A 22,758-nucleotide genomic window follows, 5' to 3' on the forward strand; every position below is an offset into this window, starting at 1 on the left:
ACGAGCTAGCATTTGCCCTCTTTTCTTTTCTTCAGGTCCTCGCGCGCGTGAGCTAAATTTAACCAAATTTTGTCTGCCTATATATCAATTTTTCTTAAATCGTTGGCGGTGCTACTGCTTCATTGTGTTTGTTGACCTCTCAACTCAGCTCAACTCAAGCCACGCAAACAATAACTGATTTGATAGAGCCTAAACGCCACATTTGGAACTTGTTTCAAAACCCCAGGCTTGCATTTTAGAGCTTAAAACGTGAATTAAAGAGATACAAGGAAGTCTCCGCACACTGTCTTACAAAAGCGCACAAATGGAAGCCATTTTGAAGCAGATTGTAAAATATGTGGCTCTAATGTAAGGGCCGCGGTCAGGATAAATATTTGTATCAGCTAACGCTCTAGCTTGGGCAACAAAATGCCTGTACGTGTTTCAGCGACACAATGTTGAAACTGGCAAAGCTTCAAATGTTTTCTAAACTATTAACCGTGCCATGCAGTGATAAAGGTATATTCAATCCGCATAAATCAGCGTAAGGTTATGTGCGAGGGGCCTTTTTAATTTCCATGGAGCACTGAAATCGTTGAAATAAAGGGAGTTTATAACAAAATTTGAACTTTCAGAGTGGCACTCAGAGCAGCGGCTAACAATAGAGTGCCATAATGCAATCTTCAAGCATCGGGCGCGCATGAATGACTTCCTTAAATAAATTTGTAAGTGTAAGTGCTTTGGGAACAAAATGCCTGTACGTGCTTCAGTGACACAATGTTAGACGAACTGGCAAAGCTTTGATCTAACTGTACTGAAAATAAACAAACTTCCTTGACGGAAGGGAAATCAATTCCATTACTCCGATAACATTACATGACCTTTAACCGTACTGGAAATAAAAGGACTTCCCTTAAGGGAGAGAAATCAGTTTACTGTGTCTTCGTGCACAGCAAGACTGGCCATGGAGGGCGGCAAGAGCTTCGTTCTTGTTTTCTTCTCTCTGTTTATCGTCTTTACTAACGGTAAGTACCTTAATGTTTTTTTTTTCGGCCAATGGCAAGACAACATAGCATCCTTGCTCACTGAAAGAAAACAGTTAAAACAAGCCAGGGCAGTTTTTTCTGTGCTTTTTGTTGTGGCAATAGTCTTAATATGTGGTAAAATTTAAAAAGCCAAGCTTCAGAAGTTTCTTCTTGTCCGCTCTTTTGTGCATTGTTTTACCTTCTACACTTGCCAGGAAGAAGGAAACAATGAAGATCTTCGCGAAGATATTTTCCATTGCCAGTTCATTGCGTGAAGGCAAACAGCCAACATTTTCAGGGATGGCGGAGCATTTTTCAAATTGGAGGGCTGATCGATTAGTGACTTGAAGTGGGGGGGGGGGGCTTAAAAGACTCTTCTCTCAGCAAATCTTTATTTTTTCGGAAATTCTGGGGGGGGGGGGGCTAAAGCCCTCCAGCTCTGCCGTCACTGATTTTAAGTATTTCCCTGAACTTGATGACTTTTCCACGTCACCATTTTAAAAAGCAGGAAGCAAATGGGGCAAATAAGGATAAAAATTTGTATCAGCTAACACTTCAGCTTGGTCAACGAAATGCCTGTACGTGCTTCATAGATACTATGTTGGGTAAACTGACAAAGCTTCAAATGTTGTTTTTACTATTTAACCTTGCCATGTAGGGATAAACTTGAAATCCGGATAAATCAGAATAAGGTCATAGCACTGAAATCGTTGAAATAGAGGCGGCTTTTTTCTTTTTTTTTTTTAAACAATTTTCGGCGTAGCAATAAGAGAGGCGGCGATTCCATAATTACAGTATAATTACAGTTGAATCCCGATAACTCGAACCTTCAAGGAAAATAAAAAAAGGTTCGAATTATCGGGAGTTCGAGTTATCGAGGGTAAAATTAGTAAGAAAACGACCTGGAGAGAATCAAAAAAGGTTCGAGTTATCGAGATTCAACTGTACTCCGGTAATATTGCATTGAAACACAGGGGCCTAATGGTTTGACTGTGAAAGCGGCTGTAGAATACATAGAATTTCTCTCGCGTAAAATGACTATTTTGATTGGATTTTGTCGCGCAATAGACTCGCAAAGAAGACGGACGTACTCGCGCACAATAAAGCCGGCGACACACTTGGTGATTTTATTCACCAATCGCTGGCGATCAAACTCGCCACGTAATTACACCTCTTCCAGAGGTTTGCAGCGCGCGCTTTACTTGGCACATGTTTCCTTGCGTACTTTTTCGAATAACTTGGAGATGTTTAATTTTACTAGACAAAAATCAAGAATCATTCCTATATGAATTTCTTTTTATTTGTATTTATCAGCTCTGGATGGTGAATCCCATGTCATCAACAGAGACCTTGGTACGGTTGGGTATGACACGTCGAATTCACTTTACTTTGGTAAGAAGACTACCCGTTCTTCATTTTGACAAATTTTTTGTCCACTATTTAAGCTACTTTCACTGATAATATTTTCATTTATTCTTAGCCAATGAAGAGAAGGAAGTGACTTTTTTTGAACGTGATATGCCAAGTCATACAGCGACCCGAGTTAAGCGTCAAACAGTGAGTGTCCAACAGAATACGATCAAGGCCCTTACGGCCACCCGAGACTGTGATGGAATCTTATTGCAGTGGAATAAACTTAACCTACCATTCAGGTAACAAATCATTTAATAACAAACGTTATTATATAAACTGCAGTGGTATTGCGAGAGGTATCACACATTTGTGATATCAGCTCCCAGAGTAGCCTGAATTTCAGACATCCCTCTGTGGTCGCCTACTCCCCAGAAGAGACGTCTGAACAAATCTGGCCCTAATGCCGTCCGGTGACGTCACTACACTTTGGTTTTAATTCATGCGGAAAAGTTTTGTGGAGGCCATGAAATTGTGAAAGAAAAATCGCTTCAATTAAGGATTACAGGGTATAAAATTGTTTTAATAGTAAACTATTGAAAACTTGAGACAAATGAATGAGTTTTTAATCGACTGCAGGCTATATTCTTTTACGGAACCGATTTAATCTGAACTGATTTGCTTTATCTAGCGATCAAAATATAATATGTTACGCAGCGGACAAATATAACACACTCGTGAGTACTTAAATGAATCAATTTAGACGGTTACAGAGGCATCAAGAAACGGAATTCGATACAAAAATATCCTACTTGACGGTGGGCACTGAGTTCAGAAATCACTGGCTCATCGAGGCTGCAGGACATAAGCGTCGAGCGGCTTTGTTGACAAAACAAGACTGAATACGTATACATTTGGCAAAACACTGCATGTCGAAGCGACGAATGCCGCCAACTTAAAACCTACCGATTTCCATTACTATTCTTCATCCGTAGGTAAACTAATAAAGTAATAAACTCAAGGTAAATGACTAATAAATTCATTTCTGGGAAGGTGAACTCTTTCGAACTCTTTCCAAACGTTTTCAAATTACAATCCTCGCGCGGTAAAATTCAGTCATAATTTCACATGATTATGCAAATAATTTTTAAATCAACCAATCAAAATCACTACCCGGTTTTCGGGTAGTGACGTCACCGGATGGCATTAGGACCAGATGTGTTCAGACGTCCCTTCTGGGGAGTAGGCGACCACAGAGGGATGTCTGAAATTCAGGCTACTCCCAGAGTTTGCCATGTTACAATGCCCAATGAGCCAAAGTTTATCGATATTAATTCGAAACATCTTCGCATATTCCTCGGCAATCTTCGGTAGTCTTCGGCAGTTCTTTCGCTGCTGACATCATCTTAACCCTATTTAGACCGGGGAGGCTTTTTCGTTGTGACTGCACCTTTTTTTACTGAAAGTCTAATTTGTCGTAAAATTTTATAGCTGACTTTTCAAAACTTGCTAGATGTTTTTTGGAGAAGTCGTGCCAATTTTGTAAGTTTTGCGAAATTGCGTTTCAAGTTTTGCGTTGCGTTAAAGGATACGTCATTTTCATGGTCTACATATACGGATTCAGATTTTTATTATTTCACACTATTAACAATTACAGAAAATACATTAATCAAAATAACAACCTCGTTCCCAGGGCTTTTCCATTTGGAATCACCAAGGGAAAAGCCCTGGCAACGAGGTTGTTAAAATAAGGAAAATATAACAACAATAAGAGCCAAATAAAATGTACTCAGTGACTAAAGAAGCATATGCTATCGTGTTGGCCACTGACACGTTAAAAAAAGACAAGACACATCAATTACAACTAGAAACAATAGAGAAAAAGAAGTACAATTTGAATATCAAAAGAATGTAGAATAAACATGTTAAAGGATGAATAAATCGACAATAAGCTATATACAGAATACAAAAAACTATGCACAAGAGTAAGATTGGGTATTCAAAAGGTATAGTTTATATTGCTTGTAAAAGTAAGTGTCAGGCAGTTTTTAAAGTAGAGGTCCAATATATAGTTATTTGCTCTTGGCCTATGAAAGTTCAAGTTAATAGCAAATCTGGTATTGTGGGTATGAACGTCAGAGGCCTGAGTAAGGGTTCAGTGGAATAATGTTGGAATGTTTGTTGAGTCATTTAAACACTCTCATTTATACACTCTCATCGGCAATTACTCTCGACCAATGAGCGGCAAAGAATTTTCTCAGTCGAATACTATTTCCGTTGCAATGTAGCATCAATGTAAAATTGTTTTTCCATCAGCGATTAGTATGTCATATTTCTTGTAAAACTAGATTGGAGAACTAACTTGAATAAAGCTATTTCTGTTTGGTGATTATTAGGCATGAATAGATTGTGCTAGTAAATTCAGGAAAAGTTGCTTCACAATATACCCAAAAGTTGCGCTAAAGTTGCTCAAATATTAAAAAGTTGCCACCAAAATTTTGACAAGTTGCTTGCTATAAATTAGTTTTGCTTTAGATAAATAGTCAAAACGTGTTTTGTATTTGTTGCCATTTAAACATCTTCATTAAATATTCTTACAATCATTAAAAGAGGCCAAAAAGCCAGTTATATGAAAAATATAAATACTTTTTTTATAATCAATATACTCGTAAACTTAACATAACTTTTAAAATAATAGACAAAAAATAAAAAAAATTTAAAAAGATAACAAAAGATAAAAAATCCTTCAAAATGAAACGACCTTTTATGGTTTGGATCGGTTTTATATCAACTTGTTGCACAAAAGTTGCCAAGGAAGGCAAAAGCTGCCCTTGGTTGCTGGTACTACAACAAGTTGCTCAAAACGCTAAAAGTTGCTCAAAAGTTGCCGAGCACAATCTATTTATGCCTAGTGATTATGCTGGAATAAGTCTATTAAGGGAAATTTCGATGCCAAGAATAAATGGTTTGTTATATTTTTTATTTTCTTTTTAGTCCAAACAAAGCCACGGTAAACAAGCAATTTACACGTTTTAACATCTATCGGAGCACAGCCAATTTTGACGATGTCTCTGGCATGACACCACACGCAACTCTGGAGAACGTGGAATTAAACAGCTTCAAGGACATGTACCCCCCGGTTAATAGGAAACTTTACTATGCTGTGACAATAGTGAATGGAAAAGGGCAGGAGGAGAAAGACGTGGAAGCTAGGATGGTAAATAGTTTATGCGCCGTTTTGAAAAAAAAATAAATTCACAAAGAAGTACAATACGTACTCTAATTAATTAATCCATGTATCATAACCGGTTAAAGCGAAAATACCATGGGCAATCCCAATAAAATGTTTCGTTTCCCATCGCCCCGTCTCTTGTGATGGTGGCCCGGGTCGGTCGGTCGGTCCGAAAAAAGAATGAACACTTTAAGGGGTCTGGGTTCATTTAAGAAGCCAGGAGATGCAGAACCGAAAGATTTTGTTTCATTAGCTTCGATTTTTTGATTGTTTGTTGTTGTTGCTCTTCTTTTTTAAATGCTTGATTTCATATATAATCTCCAAAATAGTTGTAGTTTTTAATGTAAATGTTTAGTATTTTTATATATATATATATATCTTCTAATTTTTTTTAGGTACAATTTTAACAATAGCTGTATTTTATATGTAAATGCTGATCGCCAGTTAATACCGGCAGTGATTGAGTGATCACTGATTGGCCTTTCAGATTAAAAAGTCTTTAATCTGATTTTAATTAATTTAATTAGTTGATTTCGCTGAGAATGTTGGAACAATCGTTAATGCCCTTGGCACGAAGCAGCCTTTGAAAAACTTAGTATCGATGTTAATTAAAGACAAGGACATCACATCGTACCAATTGTTGTTGATAAAACGAGATCGTGTGCTTGTAAATTAAAGTACTTGCTTCTTTGACTGGTGAATCTGGATTTTTTTTTACATTTCGAAAAAAAAAAGGGGTCGGTCGGGCGATGGGAAACCAAACATTTTATTGGGATGGCCATGGCTATGAAGTGCTATTTTAAAAAGTAAGAAACTTTTCTGTGTGAACAGCAACTATTACTTCAGTTTAGTTATACATTACCACCCAGTATACTTACTTTTTTCCAAATAAATTACAGTTTAAAAATACCTTGGGCTAGCTAGCGCTTTTGCTCAAGTTCTCGTATGCTTTTTTGAAATTGCTCTAGAAACGATCATAATCTGTTCCTCAAGAATGTAGTTAAAAAGTGTAGTTAAGTGCGGCCTGGACAAAGATGGAATGGGTCAAAATAAATTACAGCTTAAAATACCTTGGGCTAGCTTTTGCTCAAGTTCTCGTATGCTTTTTTGAAATTGCTCTAGAAACGATCATAATCTGTTCCTCAAGAATTTAGTTGACTCTCCTGCTGTTGTAGCTTGTCTAATTAGTAGTCTAACCAGGCAAAAATAGGTTTTATAGCACAGTTTGAGCAGAAATGGTGAAAATGCCCATGATATTCCCCTTTACTGCGCACGTAGTACCCGATTCCCTCTATAGCGCACGCCTGCAGGGAATCACGGTTAAATCACGGTAGTTGTATTCATCAAACCATGCGCGAGACTCAGCAACGACGCACGCTGCTGAGTCTCGCGCATGGTTTGATGAATACAACTACAGTGATTCCCTGCAGGCGCGCGCTATAGAGGGAATCGGCTATTCATGTTGTAACGTCACTCCACGTCATGCATGAGCTCGCACGCTGAGAAATCTTTCCAAACACATATAGGGAGGGTAGCCGTTGTGTTAACTTCGCTTGCAGTTTGCTCTCTTAAACGGTCAGTCACCCCCCATTTTTTCGGGATAAATACTCTTTTGGGATAAATCTCTACCGATTTATTTTTTCATTTCCCCTCCCGCGCGCGATCGAATCAGTCACATTTCATTGACATTTTGCAGCATTTTGCTGTTTTGAACATTTGCAAATCCAGTTGTTTAAGACAAAGTTACTGTTATAAGAGACTTTGTTCAGTAGACCCACTCAAATACATTGGGACAAAGGAAGTTGGCCTGCATCAATTCATTTAACATATTTTGTTACCAGAAGCCGCAGAGGTCATATCGAGTGACGAAATCAAATTTATCCAAATAAGCGCCGTCTTTCAGACACATGTATATCTCGAAAACGAATTCAGTGACCCCCAATTTTTTTTACATTTCTGACATAAGTAACTTGTAAACTAGCAGTAGTGAAAGCACAGGGAGACCACAACAGTAAAAAAAAATTAAATAAATAAATAAAAGAATATTATTCACGTGGTTTCGTTCGTTTTCTGTGTTGTTTTTCTTTATGCGTAGTCGATAGACACGACAGCACTGTTGTCGTATGCTGAGCTGTCTTGTGCGCGAGCGGATTTCAGATACGCAAATTTCCTCTTTTCTTAATAATAATTGACAAGTCAATTATTATTAAGAAAAGAGAAAATTTGCATATCTGAAATCCGCTCGCGCACAAGACAGCTCAGCATACGACAACAGTGCTGTCGTGTCTATCGACTAGAAAAACAACGCAGAAAAACGACTAGAAAAACAACACAGAAAATCGACAGAAAAACAACACAGAAAATCGACAGAAAATCGACTAGAAAAACAACACAGAAAAACAACGCAGAAAACGAACGAAACCACGGGAATAATATTCTTTTATTTATTTAATTTTTTTACTGTTGTGGTCTCCCTGTGGTGAAAGTTTAAGAAAAATTGCAATGTTGGAAGATTTTTGCGCGAATGTCGTTTAATGATTGTTATTTTTTTTAATTTTTTGTAGGTAGCGTTTGTGGGAGCAGTTGGAGCGACAGGTCGCCTGGTCAATCTTATTCCAGAATACCTTAGTCGTAAAGGAAAGGTTCTACATCACAGCATGGCGTGGAATTCGAAACGAAACGAGTATCTTGTCGTGTTTGACTTGGATGTGAACAATGATGGTCTTCCAGAAAAGCTGTACGCTCTCAGGGCTGATACCTCCGGTAGCACGGTGGATAACAAAATACTGGATGTCACTGCTAATATAGGCAGGGACAAAGCTGCAGGTACAATGAACTTCCGTCATAAAGATTGTCATATTTTTCCCAAACCAGGAAGGGGGAAGAAACTTCCTTTGTTACACGACTCAAAAATGCGGCATAGTGGTGCCGGGCAACCGAGTGTGCGCAGTAGCTATCAAATGGTTGCTATCGAATGGTTGCTAAGGACGTAGTGAATAGCTTGAAAAAGTTCAGTGTTTAGTTCGCATGTTTTGGTCTTGACCGTGCACAAAACATAATAGCTATTTGCATTTTGTTTGCTCCTTTGAAGTTTGCCGATACGGTGACCATTCTGGCAAAAGTAATGCTTGCGAATTATACAAATTAAAATAACTCCAATGATTCTGAAATGATTTACCATTTTTTGGTTGTTAAATGTCAAACATGACAATTTTTTTCGCTTGTTATTCCACGCCGCCAAAACATTCTCAGTGACGTGAAACATAAGGTGAAAAATCTGGCTGAAAATGCAAAAAACATCTCAGCGTCGTGAAGCATCAAACGCAAAAACCGCCACTATTCGCCACTATTTCACACGCATGCAGTCATTAATATTTAATTTTTTCTGAGAGAACAAAAACTTTGGGCGACGTCTTTCTTAGCAACGGCTTGATTGTCACACACTTGCACCGTTTCCAGGCACTGCTATGCCGTCAAAGAAAAGTGCAGACTTTCTTCCCCCCTGGCCCAGACAATCAGACCTGTAACCAGACTTTTTTAATAACCGAAACATTTGTTTCTTTTCATTTTTAAAATTGAATTGCGAAAGTAGTAATATTTAAAATCGTATCTTTAATATTGACTTACTTATTAGGATGTATAGCCTCTTACACAAACATGGAACATTTAATAAATTATATTTAATATTTTTACCAACGCAATTGCGTTGGTTCTCCTGCTACTAGCTGCGAAACCTGACAAAAATTCTAATTGCTTTTCCTAGTCTTACTATGAACAGTTCTTTTTGCCCAAAACGTTCCGCGACCATAAACTATAACTGAACTGCGGGTAACAATTTTGATGTTATCATCAATCATGATAAACTGCAAGTAAACCAAACTACTACATAATCTCTGATGGACGACATTTTGTTTTTCGTTTGTTTGCTTCTCAGGAAACCAAGGCTGGCCTTCTGTTGCTTATAACAGCAAGCACGATGAATACATGATCCTTTTCCAGTTTCGTAGCGGTGTCATGCACTACTTCAAAAACAAATATATAATTCTTGGTCAGCGAGTAATGAGCTCGAAAACAGAAAGAGTGACTGGTCCTGCCGTTGTACTGAATGCCGTTGGACCTGGTGGTTCTTCTCAATATATTGACGCTGTGAACCCTGTATTGATGTTTAATAGGGTCACAGGTAAGCCTAGGAAGTGTCAAAGTAAGAAATAACAAAGATGTTTGCTACGGAATCTATATTAATGTACCACTTATTCATCACATATTGAATCAAAAGGAGTCAAACCTAATCGTTAATGTTTTTCTTTTGCTTCATGAAAATGTTTTCGCCTTGTATTATCTGCTTTGGAGCGGTTTCAGAGCCACCTTAATTTTTCAAACATATAAGGTGGCTCTGGAAACGCTCCCAGGAAACTGAAAAAGAGTTGCATCTTAATTATGCTGATAATTTTCATAAAAAAGTGAATTACAGGCACTCTGAAGCTAAAATTTAGGGTGTTTGTAATTAACTTTGATACCAATGATTAGGCATTTGTTTGATAATTTTATTGTAGCAGCAACTGATAAAGATTTGTAGTACTGACCCATTTTAAGTACACGAGCTTGAAAGTGCTAGAAACCCTTTTGAGCCTCCTCAATTGTAATTGTCATTGTTATTATTTCAAGGTGGTTATGCGGCCGCGGCAATCATGAAAAGGGGCGCGTCAAAGCAAGTAGTGGATGCATTCCTTGACTACAGGGGCAACGTTCAAAGGGGAGAAGTACTCTTTAGCTTCAAAAAAAGCGCTTATGAACCAAAGATCTTTTTGGATTCGAAGAGAAACGAATTCTATTTCACATGTACAGTGGAAAGTGGTGGAATAGAACACGCTGATTTGAAGACAGGTTTCCAAATGATATTTCTCACCAAACTGGATAGTAATGGTGCACAACCATCCAACACTGGGACCACTAAAACGGCAATGAGCTTTGTTGGCTACACCAATAACACGCTTGCTAAGACTAGTGGGTACTACAACGAACACACAGATAGGTAAGTTATCTCGGATGCAAGTTATTTAATCTACTATCTTTTTTTTTTTTTTTCAGGGCCCTTCTTGATAAAAAGCATTTTATGCTAACAAGGTCACCCTGGTAAAATATCATCATCATCATCATCATCATCATCATCATTATTATTATTATTATTATTATCATTATTATTACTGAAAATGGCATGCAAAAGTCATGCCGAAACATGTCTTTAAAAAGTTGAATCGTGTTTCTTTTAAATTTCAGATTGATGTTATTTTGGGAAGATAGAGACGGCGTAAAGCCCTTCATAACAACAGCATCTGTCTTAGTGAACGGTAAAGATTTCATCCGGGACGTTAAACAGTACAGTTGCTTGGCAACAAAACAAGCGAAAAGGCCTGCGGCAGTTTATGTTCCAGATAATGGCAACCATTTCCTTGTGTGGCAGGAACAAGTTTCAGGATCTTCGTTTATTGGAGGAGAACTCCTTCGAGGTCAGTCTAAGCTCAACAAAGATCAACATCTTTTTTCTCCATAGACGTTTGATACTATATCAACAAGATAGGTGGCGAGAATAAGGGAATTCATTATATAGTTTTTTATCTTTGTAACTCTTGATGTACCAGCAAATTTTCAAAATTAACGTAAAGCCAAAATATCGACAAACAAATTCTCCTTACTTATTTCCATACATTTTATATAATATTAGTTAGGAGAATTTGTTAAAAGATCAAAGCAATTACCTTTTGGTAGAAAAATGTAATAATTTTACTAATTTTTGTATCCTTTTCTTCTAATTACTGTATTGATATGGCGAGGAAAAGTTTTATGTTGGTCACACGACTTGATAATGAAAGGTTTAAATAAGTGAATAATAACTAAAATTTAGGGGTAACCCTGGAATTTTCACTTAGTTCTAATTTGAACTCATTAATTTTAAGGTCGATTGAGAAATACTTACAAAGAGCAGAAGAATCCCTTAGCAGTTTACAACAGTAAGCTCAAACAAGCCTTTGTCACGTGGCAGGAAGACGGCGTAGTGTGGTCACGCCACATTACCACGGCAATGCAACCTCTTTGTAGTCGACCGCCATGTACCTCACTTCAGGAATGCAAAGTGCAAGATACGTGCGTCTCAAGAACTGGAGGTGATTTATTAATGTTACAATGATAAAAATAAAAGTTACATATTCCTTATACGAGATTAATTGTTGAATGCACAAAATGACAAAAATTTACATATGATGATAACATAGGTATATGGTTATCAGGTGCTGGCCGTAATTGTGTTGCCGAATTGATTAAATTTGTATGCCTTAATAGTCAAATAAGTTGCGAATACGTTCTCTGCGAATAAGTTCTCTGATCAAGTAGAGGAGAACGGGAAAAGTGGGGAGGGATGTGAAAGAAGGTGGGGGGAGAATAGGGCTGTCACCACCCGCATCCCGCATCTGCCCTCGTTACTCGCAGCTAGTTCCTTTACAGCCCTTCAGGCCAGAGCCTGTTCCCAGGATAAGTCAAATTATCATCGAATATTCAATCTTTCGGCCATCTTTAACAGGCTTTTAATTAATATTTGGGAAATGTATGGTCGTGTGTTGGCGAAAAATCTTTAAAATCCTTCCAAATTGGCATTTTACATCAATACTAGAAGACACCGTTTTGTTGATTGTCTATTTGCCGTATTATTCTCAGATTCATGCGCAACTAACAGAGGTGGTTGTAGTCATGAGTGCACACCATTAGGTAATTGGAAAGTACAGTGCTCGTGTCCAGTCAACATGCAGCTTAAGGGAGACGGGAAAACCTGTGAGAACGGTAAGTTAGAAAATTCAACGCTATGAAAACGTTGAGCGACTTCTAGCCAGAAAAGAGTTAACGGCAGAGCAATAGTCTTGATATAGGGTCCTGACATGCAATGGAACTCTACGTTCCGGCCACACCGGAAACACTTTATTCAATAACAGTCCAGTCATTCTACGTAAAAAAAATGTAGGACCTGGAACTAATTGCAACAGAATAATTGTTATTCTCATAAAAAAGCATACCGTATTTATTCGATTAAGCGCCCAACCTCGAATAAGCGCCCACCTCGAATAAGCGCCCGCTCTGTAGGTTAGAAAAGTTAATAAGCGCCCAGCCTCGAATAAGCGCCCACCTCCACCCCCCTGAAATGAGAGCACAAGAGGAAATTTGATTATTGTTGTAGTTGAGATTAAAATTGACTAAGAGACTATTGCGAAGACCGAGTTTTTTTTAGTTTTTTACTGAAACTTTCAATCAACATTTAATATTCAGCTTTCGTACACCTTCACGTTTAGTTATTACACATTGTTTTCTTGAAAACTAAACGTACTACTTGCTAAAAATGGTGAAAATTTAATAAGCGCCCAGCCTCGAATAAGCGCCCACCTCGAATAAGCGCCCACCCTCAAGGTCCAAAAATTTAATAAGCGCCCAGGGCGCTTAATCGAATAAATACGGTATCACAGGTACAAATATATCACGATTCACTTTTCTTATTACTTTTGACCGCAAAAAAGATTGAAAAGCGATGGAAAGTCAGCATCTTAAGAAAAACTTTGAATAGTGAATGTCGTGACTCTCTTACTACGCATTAATTAGAAGTAAGTGTCACTGTGCATTTGTATCCGTTATTTGTATTTGGTCTCGCCCTGCGGGCTCGCGAAAATAATCTAAAAGGATTTACGGCAAAACTCCACATTAAAATGTCTCATAAATTGTAATTAATGTATTTTCTATTTTCCAATTGCACATAATGCCTCCTCCCAAGAGAATTTGAAAACAATAGTTTATGCAAAATTTGGGGGGCAAACAAAGTGTATTATGGGCAATTGGAAAATAGAGAATGGCTTTGAAGGCACATTAGAAACCAATTTGATTTGAAGCTAAGTAAAATGTCAGACTCTGGGTCATGCAAACAAGCAATGAACTCCGTCTTGCAACTTCGACTTAACGACCTTAACCAGTGAGTTTCCACTGTGGTTTCGTTAAATAAGCGCAGAAAATGTCCGTACGCATTTAAAGTAAGGTGGTAGCTTTACAAACATTTGCTAACATGAATCTTTCCCTCCTCCCCAGTCCCTCCATGCCATGGAAGGACTCCTGTGGAAGGTCACGCTTTCTGTACAATGAATCGCTGTCCTAGCAACTTGTACTGTCATACTTCAAACGAATATCCGTATGGGAAGTGCTGTCCAGGTAAGATACAATGCACTCTTTTTCTGATTTTGTTGTAAAAATGTAATGTAATTTATTTACCCACGTGACACAGAAGAGCTCGGGAGCTCGTTAAGACGTGTACGTGCATCAAGGTCGAATTGGAATTTGGAGTGTTGGTTTTTGTGGAGGGAGGAAAACCTGAGAACCCGGAAAAAAACCCTCCGAGCAAGGACGAGAACCAACAACAAACTCAACCCACATATGGTACCGGGCCGGAATCGAACCCGGGCCACATTGGTGGGAGGCGAGCGCTCTCACCACTGCGCCATCCCGTGCTCCCCAAACACGACAAATCCTCGAAAATAGAACCCTGACAATTTTTCCATTTTATATTGCCCAATCAGAGATATTGTTAGTCGTATTAACAAGGAACATCTCTGAAGGTACAATAAGTTGAATTATAAACTGGTGAAAACACATGAATACCAGCTGACAATAACTTGCGATGTACTAGCATAGCCCAGAGGGGTAATCAGGTATTGTTTTGTATTCATATACCTTATTGTTACATATTTTCGCGGGAACTTAATTTCGCGAAAATGGAACGGGCATACTTCGCGGGACTTAGCTCAAACCAGTTTGAATTCGTGCGAATGATCGCAACGACAAAGATTTTCACAAAAATGCACTATGTCACATAATTATAAGGCGTCCTGTTGCAGCGACTCGTTAAAGGGAACCTCCACTCTTACGACAAAGTTGGCGCTGAATTGTTTTAAATAATGCCTAAATTCCAAATTTTACAGGACATTAAGGGAAAATAACATTTAATAGTAACAAAAAGTGGAAAAGATTATCGGCTTTAAATTTCCCGCGCCCCGCCATTTTGGATTTTATGACGTTTAATGGTTGCCCCATTGTTTCACACAATAGATTCTCTGCTTTCTAATAACAGCGGCAACCATTACACGTCATAAAATCCAAAATGGCGGCGCGCGGGAAATTTAAAAGCGATCATCTTGTCAACTTTTTGTTGCTATTAAATGTTATTTCTCCCTTGTCATGTAAAGTTTGGAATTTAGACATTATTTCAAACAATTCAACGTCAACTTGTCGTAAGAGTGGAGGTTTCCTTTAAAAACTGCACAGTAAAAACAGAAATGAAATCGTAACAATCTATGTTACGTTCTGATTTTCCTTGTTTTATATAACTTGTTAAAGAGGAAATTGTCAAAGGCGGCAAGCTAAAACGTAACAATTCTCTTCTTTCTGTTTAACAGCTCCTCTGCAAAGTTATTCTGTATTGGTCGCTACCACCTCGTCAATCTGGAAATTTTTTGTAGACACAGAACGAAATAGAGCCACCTTTAAAAAGCTGCAGATACACCATTCCAGGTCGCTAGTTGCGCTGGATTATAACCCTACAGATAAGCGCTTGTACTGGAGTGATGTCGGGACCGGAAAAATAAAGTGCTTGTCACGAAGTAAAGGAGTAGAGACACTGATCCGGCAAGTTAAAAGATTTTGGTTTAGTGACTAATGTAAAGGAGGGTTATGCATGCTTAGCCTTTCCAACTTGTGCCCACTTATATAACAGAAATATTTAATACAGCCCCGAAACGATATAATCTGAGGAACGCTGATTTTAATATTCCATGTTTTCGCACTGTACATTATGGAAAACATTCTTTACGATATTTCGGGCCTTATCTATGGAACAAACTAGACCACAGTGATAGAGAAAAACCTAATGTCACGAGTTTTAAAAACAGTATTGGGAGAAAAGACCTCACACGTCTTATACAAACTGAGTGTAAATGTGACATATGCAGCTAGCCGATATACATTTTTAAATTTTTAATTTTTAACTCTTAACTGCTATTTTTATCTTTCACCTACTTTTATAATTAAATTTTATATTCTATTGTAATTTATTTATTTATTCATTTATTTATTTATTCTTAGAATTTAAGTGTAAATATTTTAACTTTAAATAGCTTAAATATATAATAATGTAAATAGTGTCCACAATTAGTTTTTTAAGCTAAATACTTCAGACACTTTAATAAAGTATTTCATTCATTCATTTCACATACACAGCAAGAATTTAAGATCATAAACAGTCCCCCATGTTTTCCGACAAGATACAAAACATTCGTTCTAGTTTCATCATCGTCACCATCATCAACATCATCATCATCATTTCATCAGCCACTTAAGAATTTAAAATTAGAGCATTAACATTATGGTAGGGCCAGCAGACCTCCAAGAAACCACCAGGCTTATAGGGGAGGCCACCTCTGTACTGTCGTGAATTGTAATAAACGTCGTGAATTGTAATACCTGTCGTAAATTGTAATAACAGTTGTCGTGATTTGTAATAGCTGTCGTAAATTGTAATAACAGTTGTCGTAAATTGTAATAATGCACCTATCGCAAATTGTAATAACATGCTGTCGTAATTTGTAATACCCTGAGCTGTCGTAAATTGTAATAGCACATTGCCGTGTTTTGTAATAACCAGTATTATCATATTTTATTTTGCCATTTAACTCTGGAAATCTGTTAATCTATTAATTGCAAGCATTTCACAGCGAAGGGAGTCAGTTAGAGGTTCCGGCATTTTTTTATTTTTTTATTTTTAAAAATGCGCATTAGAGTGATTTCATTTAACCCGTGAAACACTATCTACCAGTCAGTGCCTAATGGTCAATAATAAACAAAAGAAAACAATGGAATAAGTGTCTAATAGTATCAGAAAGTGTAATAACTATTTCACGGGTTTAGTGAAATCACTCTATTATGATTAAACCAGAATTTCGCATCGGGAATGACCATCAAATTCGGGGAAATATAATAATGGCCCCCTAAAACATTGAAGGAACATTTCAATAACACAGCAGATACAAAAGAAGGTACGGATGGCCAAAAGTGATAAAGATTGAATCGGATTGCAATATGGGTTTTTGAAATATTGTTGGGCTAAACAGTTTTCAAAGTTAGTCTCATTTTGCTTTTAACTTTAAATTATAACGCCCGGGAGACAAATTTGGTTGCAATGAAGCTACGGTTTTGTCATTTGAATGCATAGGAGTAATTGCTTTGCAAACGTAAAAGTTTCATAGCAAGTATTTGGCAAAACTTTAAAAATAAACTTAACTCAGCCGTGACACAGTCCCTTTAAAGAGTGAAAGAAACCAAATGAAGATAAAAAAGTTGAAATAAGACCCATTATCCACCTTAAAAAAATAAAGACCAATGACTTGTTAGGGACCGACTAGAGAAATCACAATGAAAACTCACGTTTCCCTTTATGTGCTTTGCTGCAAATTTGTTCCGGTAAGAAGATTAATAATGTTTAGCCTGTGAACAGGCTCTCCGATCGAGGATGGGGCGAAAAGGCACTTGCCTCGTCTAAATTTTTACCCAAAGTTAAAAACAAAATATTTTCTGTTGGGATAAAAAATCGCCAGTTGAACAAAATTGAGTTTTCTCAAGGAATACCTCATGAAAAATGTCGCTAAAAGAGATTCATAGCTTCTAGATTTCAAATTTTCTGGAGGGCATGCCCCTAAACCCACTAGTAAGATCTTGCCTCGTCTATGGCAAAGTTCTGGTTACGGACCTGCATTTTATAGAATTATTACAAAACACGACAATGTGCTATTACAATTTACGACAGCTCAGAGTATTACAAATTACGGCAGTATGTTATTACAATTTGCGATAGGTGCGTTATTACAATTTACGACAACTGTGATTACAATTTACGACGGCTATTACAATTCACGACAACTGTTATTACAATTTACGACAGGTATTACAATTCACGACGTTATTACAATTCACGACAGTACACACCTCGGTTATCAATATGTTAGTAATTTAGTTGTGGGTGTGTGGCTAGGTCAATTCACACTCATTACATTAAAAATTCAATCATTTTTTTCTAAAAAGTAGAAACGTTACTCGAACCAGTGATCGATATTGGGTGAGAATTCCAAAATTTTAGGACCTTGGTTAAGTATTGTAAACTGCTTAAGATTGGTACGCCAGTGATGTGGTCGATAACACATGCCTATTCTTGTGCCATAACTGTGTATTTGACTACCTTGTAGGAAACAAACTGAGAAACATCGGAGGCAATAATTGGCTACAAATGTGGGGGATTTACATTAGCTGAATGTCAGCTGAAGAGATTAATGTTAGTCTAATGCCAATACAAGAGATAAACGTTAGTCTAATGTCAAATGAAGAGATTAATGTTAGTCTAATCTACAAGAAATTAATGTTAGTCTAATGGCAATACAAGAGATTACCGTAATGATTCGATTAAGCGCCCTCCTTCCAATAAGCGCCCCCTTCCGAATAAGCGCCCCCCTTCGAATGTGCTTTTGTTAATAAGCGCCCCTATTCCAATAAGCGCCCCCATTCTTATACGCAACCCTATTCTTAAAAGCGCTCCTATTGTGGCTAATTGACCCTACTGAAGTTGTTAAAGTGGAAAAGATAAACTCATGAACATTCACCGTACAGTACATGTATATATTTACTGCTAAAATGAACAATTCTTGTAAAAGTAACTGAACTTTCAACAATTTTTTGCTGTTACAGTTTATGTTATTGCTAGTTATTTTAAAATATATTAAAGATTTGTTTTAAACATTTGGTTGTTTCGCAAAAAAAAATAAATAAGCGCCCTGTCCCGAATAAGCGCCCTGTCTCGATTAAGCACCCTCCCTTAAGGTGCCAAACGTAAATAAGCGCCCCGGGCGCTAAATCGAATCATTACGGTAATATTAGTCTAATGTCAATACAAGAGATTAATGTTAGTTCAATGTCAATGCAGGAATGTTGGAGTCGTGGATGGCTTGACAGTGGACGTTGAAGGTGGTTTTCTGTACTGGACCGATGTAACTTATCAGAGGATAGAGCGAGCAAACTTAGACGGAACGAATCGGAAACGTATATTAGGAGGTTTAGATAAACCAAGAGCTGTCGTCCTTTATAAAGCTGGAAGGTTTGTAACCAAGGTGTCTCTTCTAGAAACTTAAGACCATGCATTATGGAGAATTCCTTGTTTCAAATTCAGTTGTTGAATTGGTTTATATGTAAAAGTCTTTATGTTGACTTGCTTCTTCGTGCATTGAACACCTGAAAACTACTATCCTTTATCCCATCTAGAAATATCAGTACATGTACTTTAAATTTGGACGATAATATAATCCGTCGGGGGGAACAAGTGCCAGTTGATAGCGACTTCGCGTCTCCGAGAAGTTACTGAGCCCGCGGTTTTCGTCCCAGAAGTTGCTAAGCAACATGACGTATTTGCACGTGCGACTGCTTTCCGAGTACTCGTGAGCGCTCGCGCTAGTTTTTGATTGGATGAAACAATTCGGAAATTCTTCGAGTGCTTCAACGAAGATTTACCAAAACCGGCACTAATTCCCCCGACTGTTATATAAGGCAAAATGATTTGATTTTAATTTATTTGTATCATAATGAATTACGAAATTGGCATATTTATAACATTTGTTGATTTCAACTGACAATTTAATTGACTTCGAGCAATGTTGACTTCGCTGCTGTCTTTCCATCAGGTTCATTTATTGGACCGACTGGGGAGCCACACCTAAGATTGAACGCTCTTATTTAGATGGTGGAAGCAAAAGCGTTGTCGTCCAAGGAGATTTGAAATGGCCAAATGGTTTAGTTATCGACGAAGCTTCTCAAAAACTCTTTTGGGCCGACGCTGGTCTTAACAAAATAGAAACCTCCAATTTGTTGGTAAAACTACAGTACTTTGAATGCTTTTAATTACATTTTTCACTACAGTCATCTCTCTCTTAACGGACATCTCTCTAAGACGGACACCTCTTTAAGACGGACACCTGGTGTTGGTTCAGTCCCTGTCGTTTTTCAGTCATTTTACTGTAACTAAACTCCCTATTAGACGGACACCTCTCTAAGACGGACAGTTGGAGCCGGTCCCGACGGTGTCCGTTTTAGAGAGAGTTGACTGTATTTTAAAACTGGCATTTCTAGGCAATTCTAGCGTTCTATTTACAAATCCGGCAGGGTCAAGCTTTTAGTCAGTAAAACAAATGTCTAGTGTATTTTGTACTTGCCACTTTATAAATTTGTTCTCGGATATTTTTCTTAGATGGGTGTATGTTTTGCTGCAGGGTCAGGGACGTCGCGTCCTGCTCAGTTCTCCCCAAGTTCATCGTCCTTTCGCCCTCGCCATTCTTGAGAACAGGTAAAGGCTATAATAAGTTAGAAAATCACAAAGCAATAAATCATTCAAATAGTCAGTCAGTCAGTCAGTCAGTGCATTATACTACGGCATTTTTATCAGTAAAATATATTTTGTCGACAATTTGTTAACCAATAGAACAATTTTTTTTCTCCGTCTTGCGGAATATCTTATTTTGGCCAACTCATGAGCACTCGACCTACGGCCTAGTTGCCTAATAAGATGATTGAATTTTTTTCAGTGTAATTATTTAGATCTCTGTTTCGTTGATGACGTCATTTGTTCGTTTCAGGTTGTTCTGGAGTGACTGGAAAACAGGCGGGATTCACTCAGTCGATAAAGAGACTGGTAAAGATGTTGAGACTGTAGCCCAGGGCCTTGAGCGGCCATCAGGGTTTTTCGTTTTGACGGGAACACTTCCAGGTTTGTGAGAATCTGTCTCTTGGATTTAGGTAGCTTAACCCTGACGGGCAACCAGTTGTTTTAAATGTTTGCGTCTCGCTGTCCCTTCATTCGCAACACTTTTAACAACGCCTGCCCAATACACTCTTGAAAAGTTAAGTCACTGATCAGCTTGCTTGCACCTTTATCAATCAGATCAAACATATTGCGTGCTAACCTTTTCAATTAAAGACTTCACTTCACTTTACAACCTCAGGACCGTCGTAAGAAACAAGTTTAAGTATGTTCCTAAGTGGAACACCCTCTAATCCTAGCCGCAGGGTGTTAAAACGTCCTTAAAAGTTCAATGTTAAAATCGAACTAAAAAGTTGTCGAAAAGTTGCTGATACTTTCAAAGACGGCCGAGTCCCAATTTTATTGCAATCTTCATGGCTTCTTGCTTCAAATGATACCGTGAAAAATAAAGGTGTTTCATTTTTTTATGTAATAAGTTACGGCGTCAAATAGGCCCGGGGTATATTAAGCTCTGCGGTATACGACTGACATTTCGCAATGTGTGGGTTCAAGTGTGAGATATACATTTGCTTTAATAGAAAGAATGTAACGTTTTAAGATATCTTGTGTTTTGTATATCTTGAGTGGCTTGAGGTTATACTCCGGAGTCAAGCGCTTAAATAACGACAAAAATTAATTAAGCTTTTGCCGACACCAGCCAGTCGTTAAAATAGCCAGTAAGTCTTTTCCATCGATCAGGCGCGTAATGCTATTTGCTGACAGCACTTCTGGCAAACACTCGCCATCAAGCCGCAAATGGTCACGTGTTCGTATTTCCTTGGAGTGACATATTTATCACCTAAAAGCGGCAAATTATTCCCTTGGAAAATTTACAACCCAAGTATCGACCAGTTGACCCACCGGCTGAATGTCCTCATCCACGATACTCCTATTTTGCTATTTAGGTAGATAGGCGTAAAACGAATGCCTGATCGCAGTTGAAGACTTGCGTGGTTACAGTTTAACTAGGGAATTACTCAGACACGGTTCTAGAAGGTAATCTTCCTATTAAAAGTGCCCTGGATAAATAACAGGGTTACAAGTTAGAACACATATACAACTGTTATTTACATTAACAGATGGTCTTTCCTGTTATTTTAGATGTTGGCGGCCAAGACTAACACCAGAAGAACCAGTATCTGCCGGGTGACTGACATTCGACAATATGAAGACGACAGTGTTAAATCTTTTTTAAGTATAGTAGCATGCTTCAAAAAGTAAACAAAACAAACAAACAAAAAAAAAAACAGAAATAGCAGCTATAGCTAGTTAAGACCCAATACAGTTGCGGAAGACGATAAGGATGAAATCAGTTTATACTGCTTGTTAAGAAGGAGATGATATCATGCTCCTTTCCCGATAGTCCCGCAAACATCTATGTTACAGCAGCGCTAAAAGTAATAAAAGCATTCTTGAAAAAACTAACTGATTGTGTGCAGTGGCTTGCGGTCCTCTATAAAATTGTAACCATTTCTAGAACTATCACTAGATTAAGCCTCCCACTGAGGGGGGTCCATGTTCCCAACAAAGTTTTCCTAGTGTTCCTGGATTTCCTAGAAGTATTTCTTCGATTTAGGTGTTTCTTGTTCCCTAAAATATGCTCGTTTCCGAGTTCCCAGTTTTATTTCCCTTTTGTGCCCATGATCTCATTAACTCGTTCACTGCCAAAGTCGACTTTTGTCGACATTTGGAGGAACAGTCAATGAACCACTTGTGACGTCATCAATTTGAAAGTCAGCGGATTTTGGTGATGAGCATCTGATAGAGCTAGGTTTGGCCTTTTCACAGAACTATTCACTTTGCGTATCGGCGCATCCTGACAGAGCTAATCGAGAAAAAGTCAATCACTTTTTTGTTGCAAAATCGGTGCTTAAACACCTGTAATAGATCGAGGTCCCGTCCTCTTTTCAGGGTTTACCAATGTTTTTAAAAATAAAAACTTTTTTGGTCTAAAGGAAGGACGGATACAGTAGAAAGGATTGGAAATAACAAAGCCAAGAAAAACAAAAAGAAAAGGAGCAAGAAAACAAAAATGTCCCAATTTTGGCTTATGCGCATGCGCCAAAGTACAATTTTGTAAATCTCTCCATGGAATCTTCATCAAAATCTTGCTGCATTGTGGAAAAGTGCTTTTTGAGCAAAGTTAAGGGAAATTCAGGACCGTAGCACCCAAAATTCAGTTTAACGGTTAAAAAACCCTGTTTTTGGAGAAATTTAGCACTGAAAGGGTTAATGGCCATGTTTTCCTGTTCCCTGAAATCCCT

The 22,758-nt window shown here is 37.9% G+C and overlaps 1 protein-coding gene across 1 annotated transcript; it reads left to right on the plus strand.

The window, feature by feature from the left end:
- Positions 1–943: 943 nt before the first annotated feature.
- Positions 944–21,615, plus strand: LOC144629765 (uncharacterized). Its single transcript, XM_078487975.1, has 16 exons — positions 944–1,004; positions 2,319–2,396; positions 2,485–2,656; positions 5,349–5,571; positions 8,151–8,412; positions 9,521–9,766; positions 10,252–10,618; positions 10,864–11,097; positions 11,551–11,747; positions 12,295–12,417; positions 17,901–17,943; positions 18,632–18,802; positions 19,383–19,569; positions 19,968–20,041; positions 20,331–20,461; positions 21,596–21,615. Exons 1-16 carry the CDS (start codon positions 944–946, stop codon positions 21,613–21,615), a joined length of 2,589 nt encoding a protein of 862 aa, XP_078344101.1.
- The last annotated feature ends 1,143 nt before the right edge of the window (positions 21,616–22,758 follow it).

This window comes from Oculina patagonica, chromosome 11 (genome assembly GCF_052425735.1).
Source record: "Oculina patagonica isolate OP01 chromosome 11, crgOcupat, whole genome shotgun sequence".
NCBI lineage: Eukaryota > Metazoa > Cnidaria > Anthozoa > Scleractinia > Oculinidae > Oculina > Oculina patagonica.

Excerpts from the sequence above, each read along its gene's own strand:
- LOC144629765 (XM_078487975.1), top strand. The coding sequence starts at position 944 with ATGGAGGGCGGCAAGAGCTTCGTTCTTGTTTTCTTCTCTCTGTTTATC. Across the intron at positions 10,619-10,863 it reads TACAACGAACACACAGATAG|ATTGATGTTATTTTGGGAAG; the intron begins GTAAGTTATCTC and ends TTTAAATTTCAG. Across the intron at positions 11,748-12,294 it reads GTGCGTCTCAAGAACTGGAG|ATTCATGCGCAACTAACAGA; the intron begins GTGATTTATTAA and ends TATTATTCTCAG.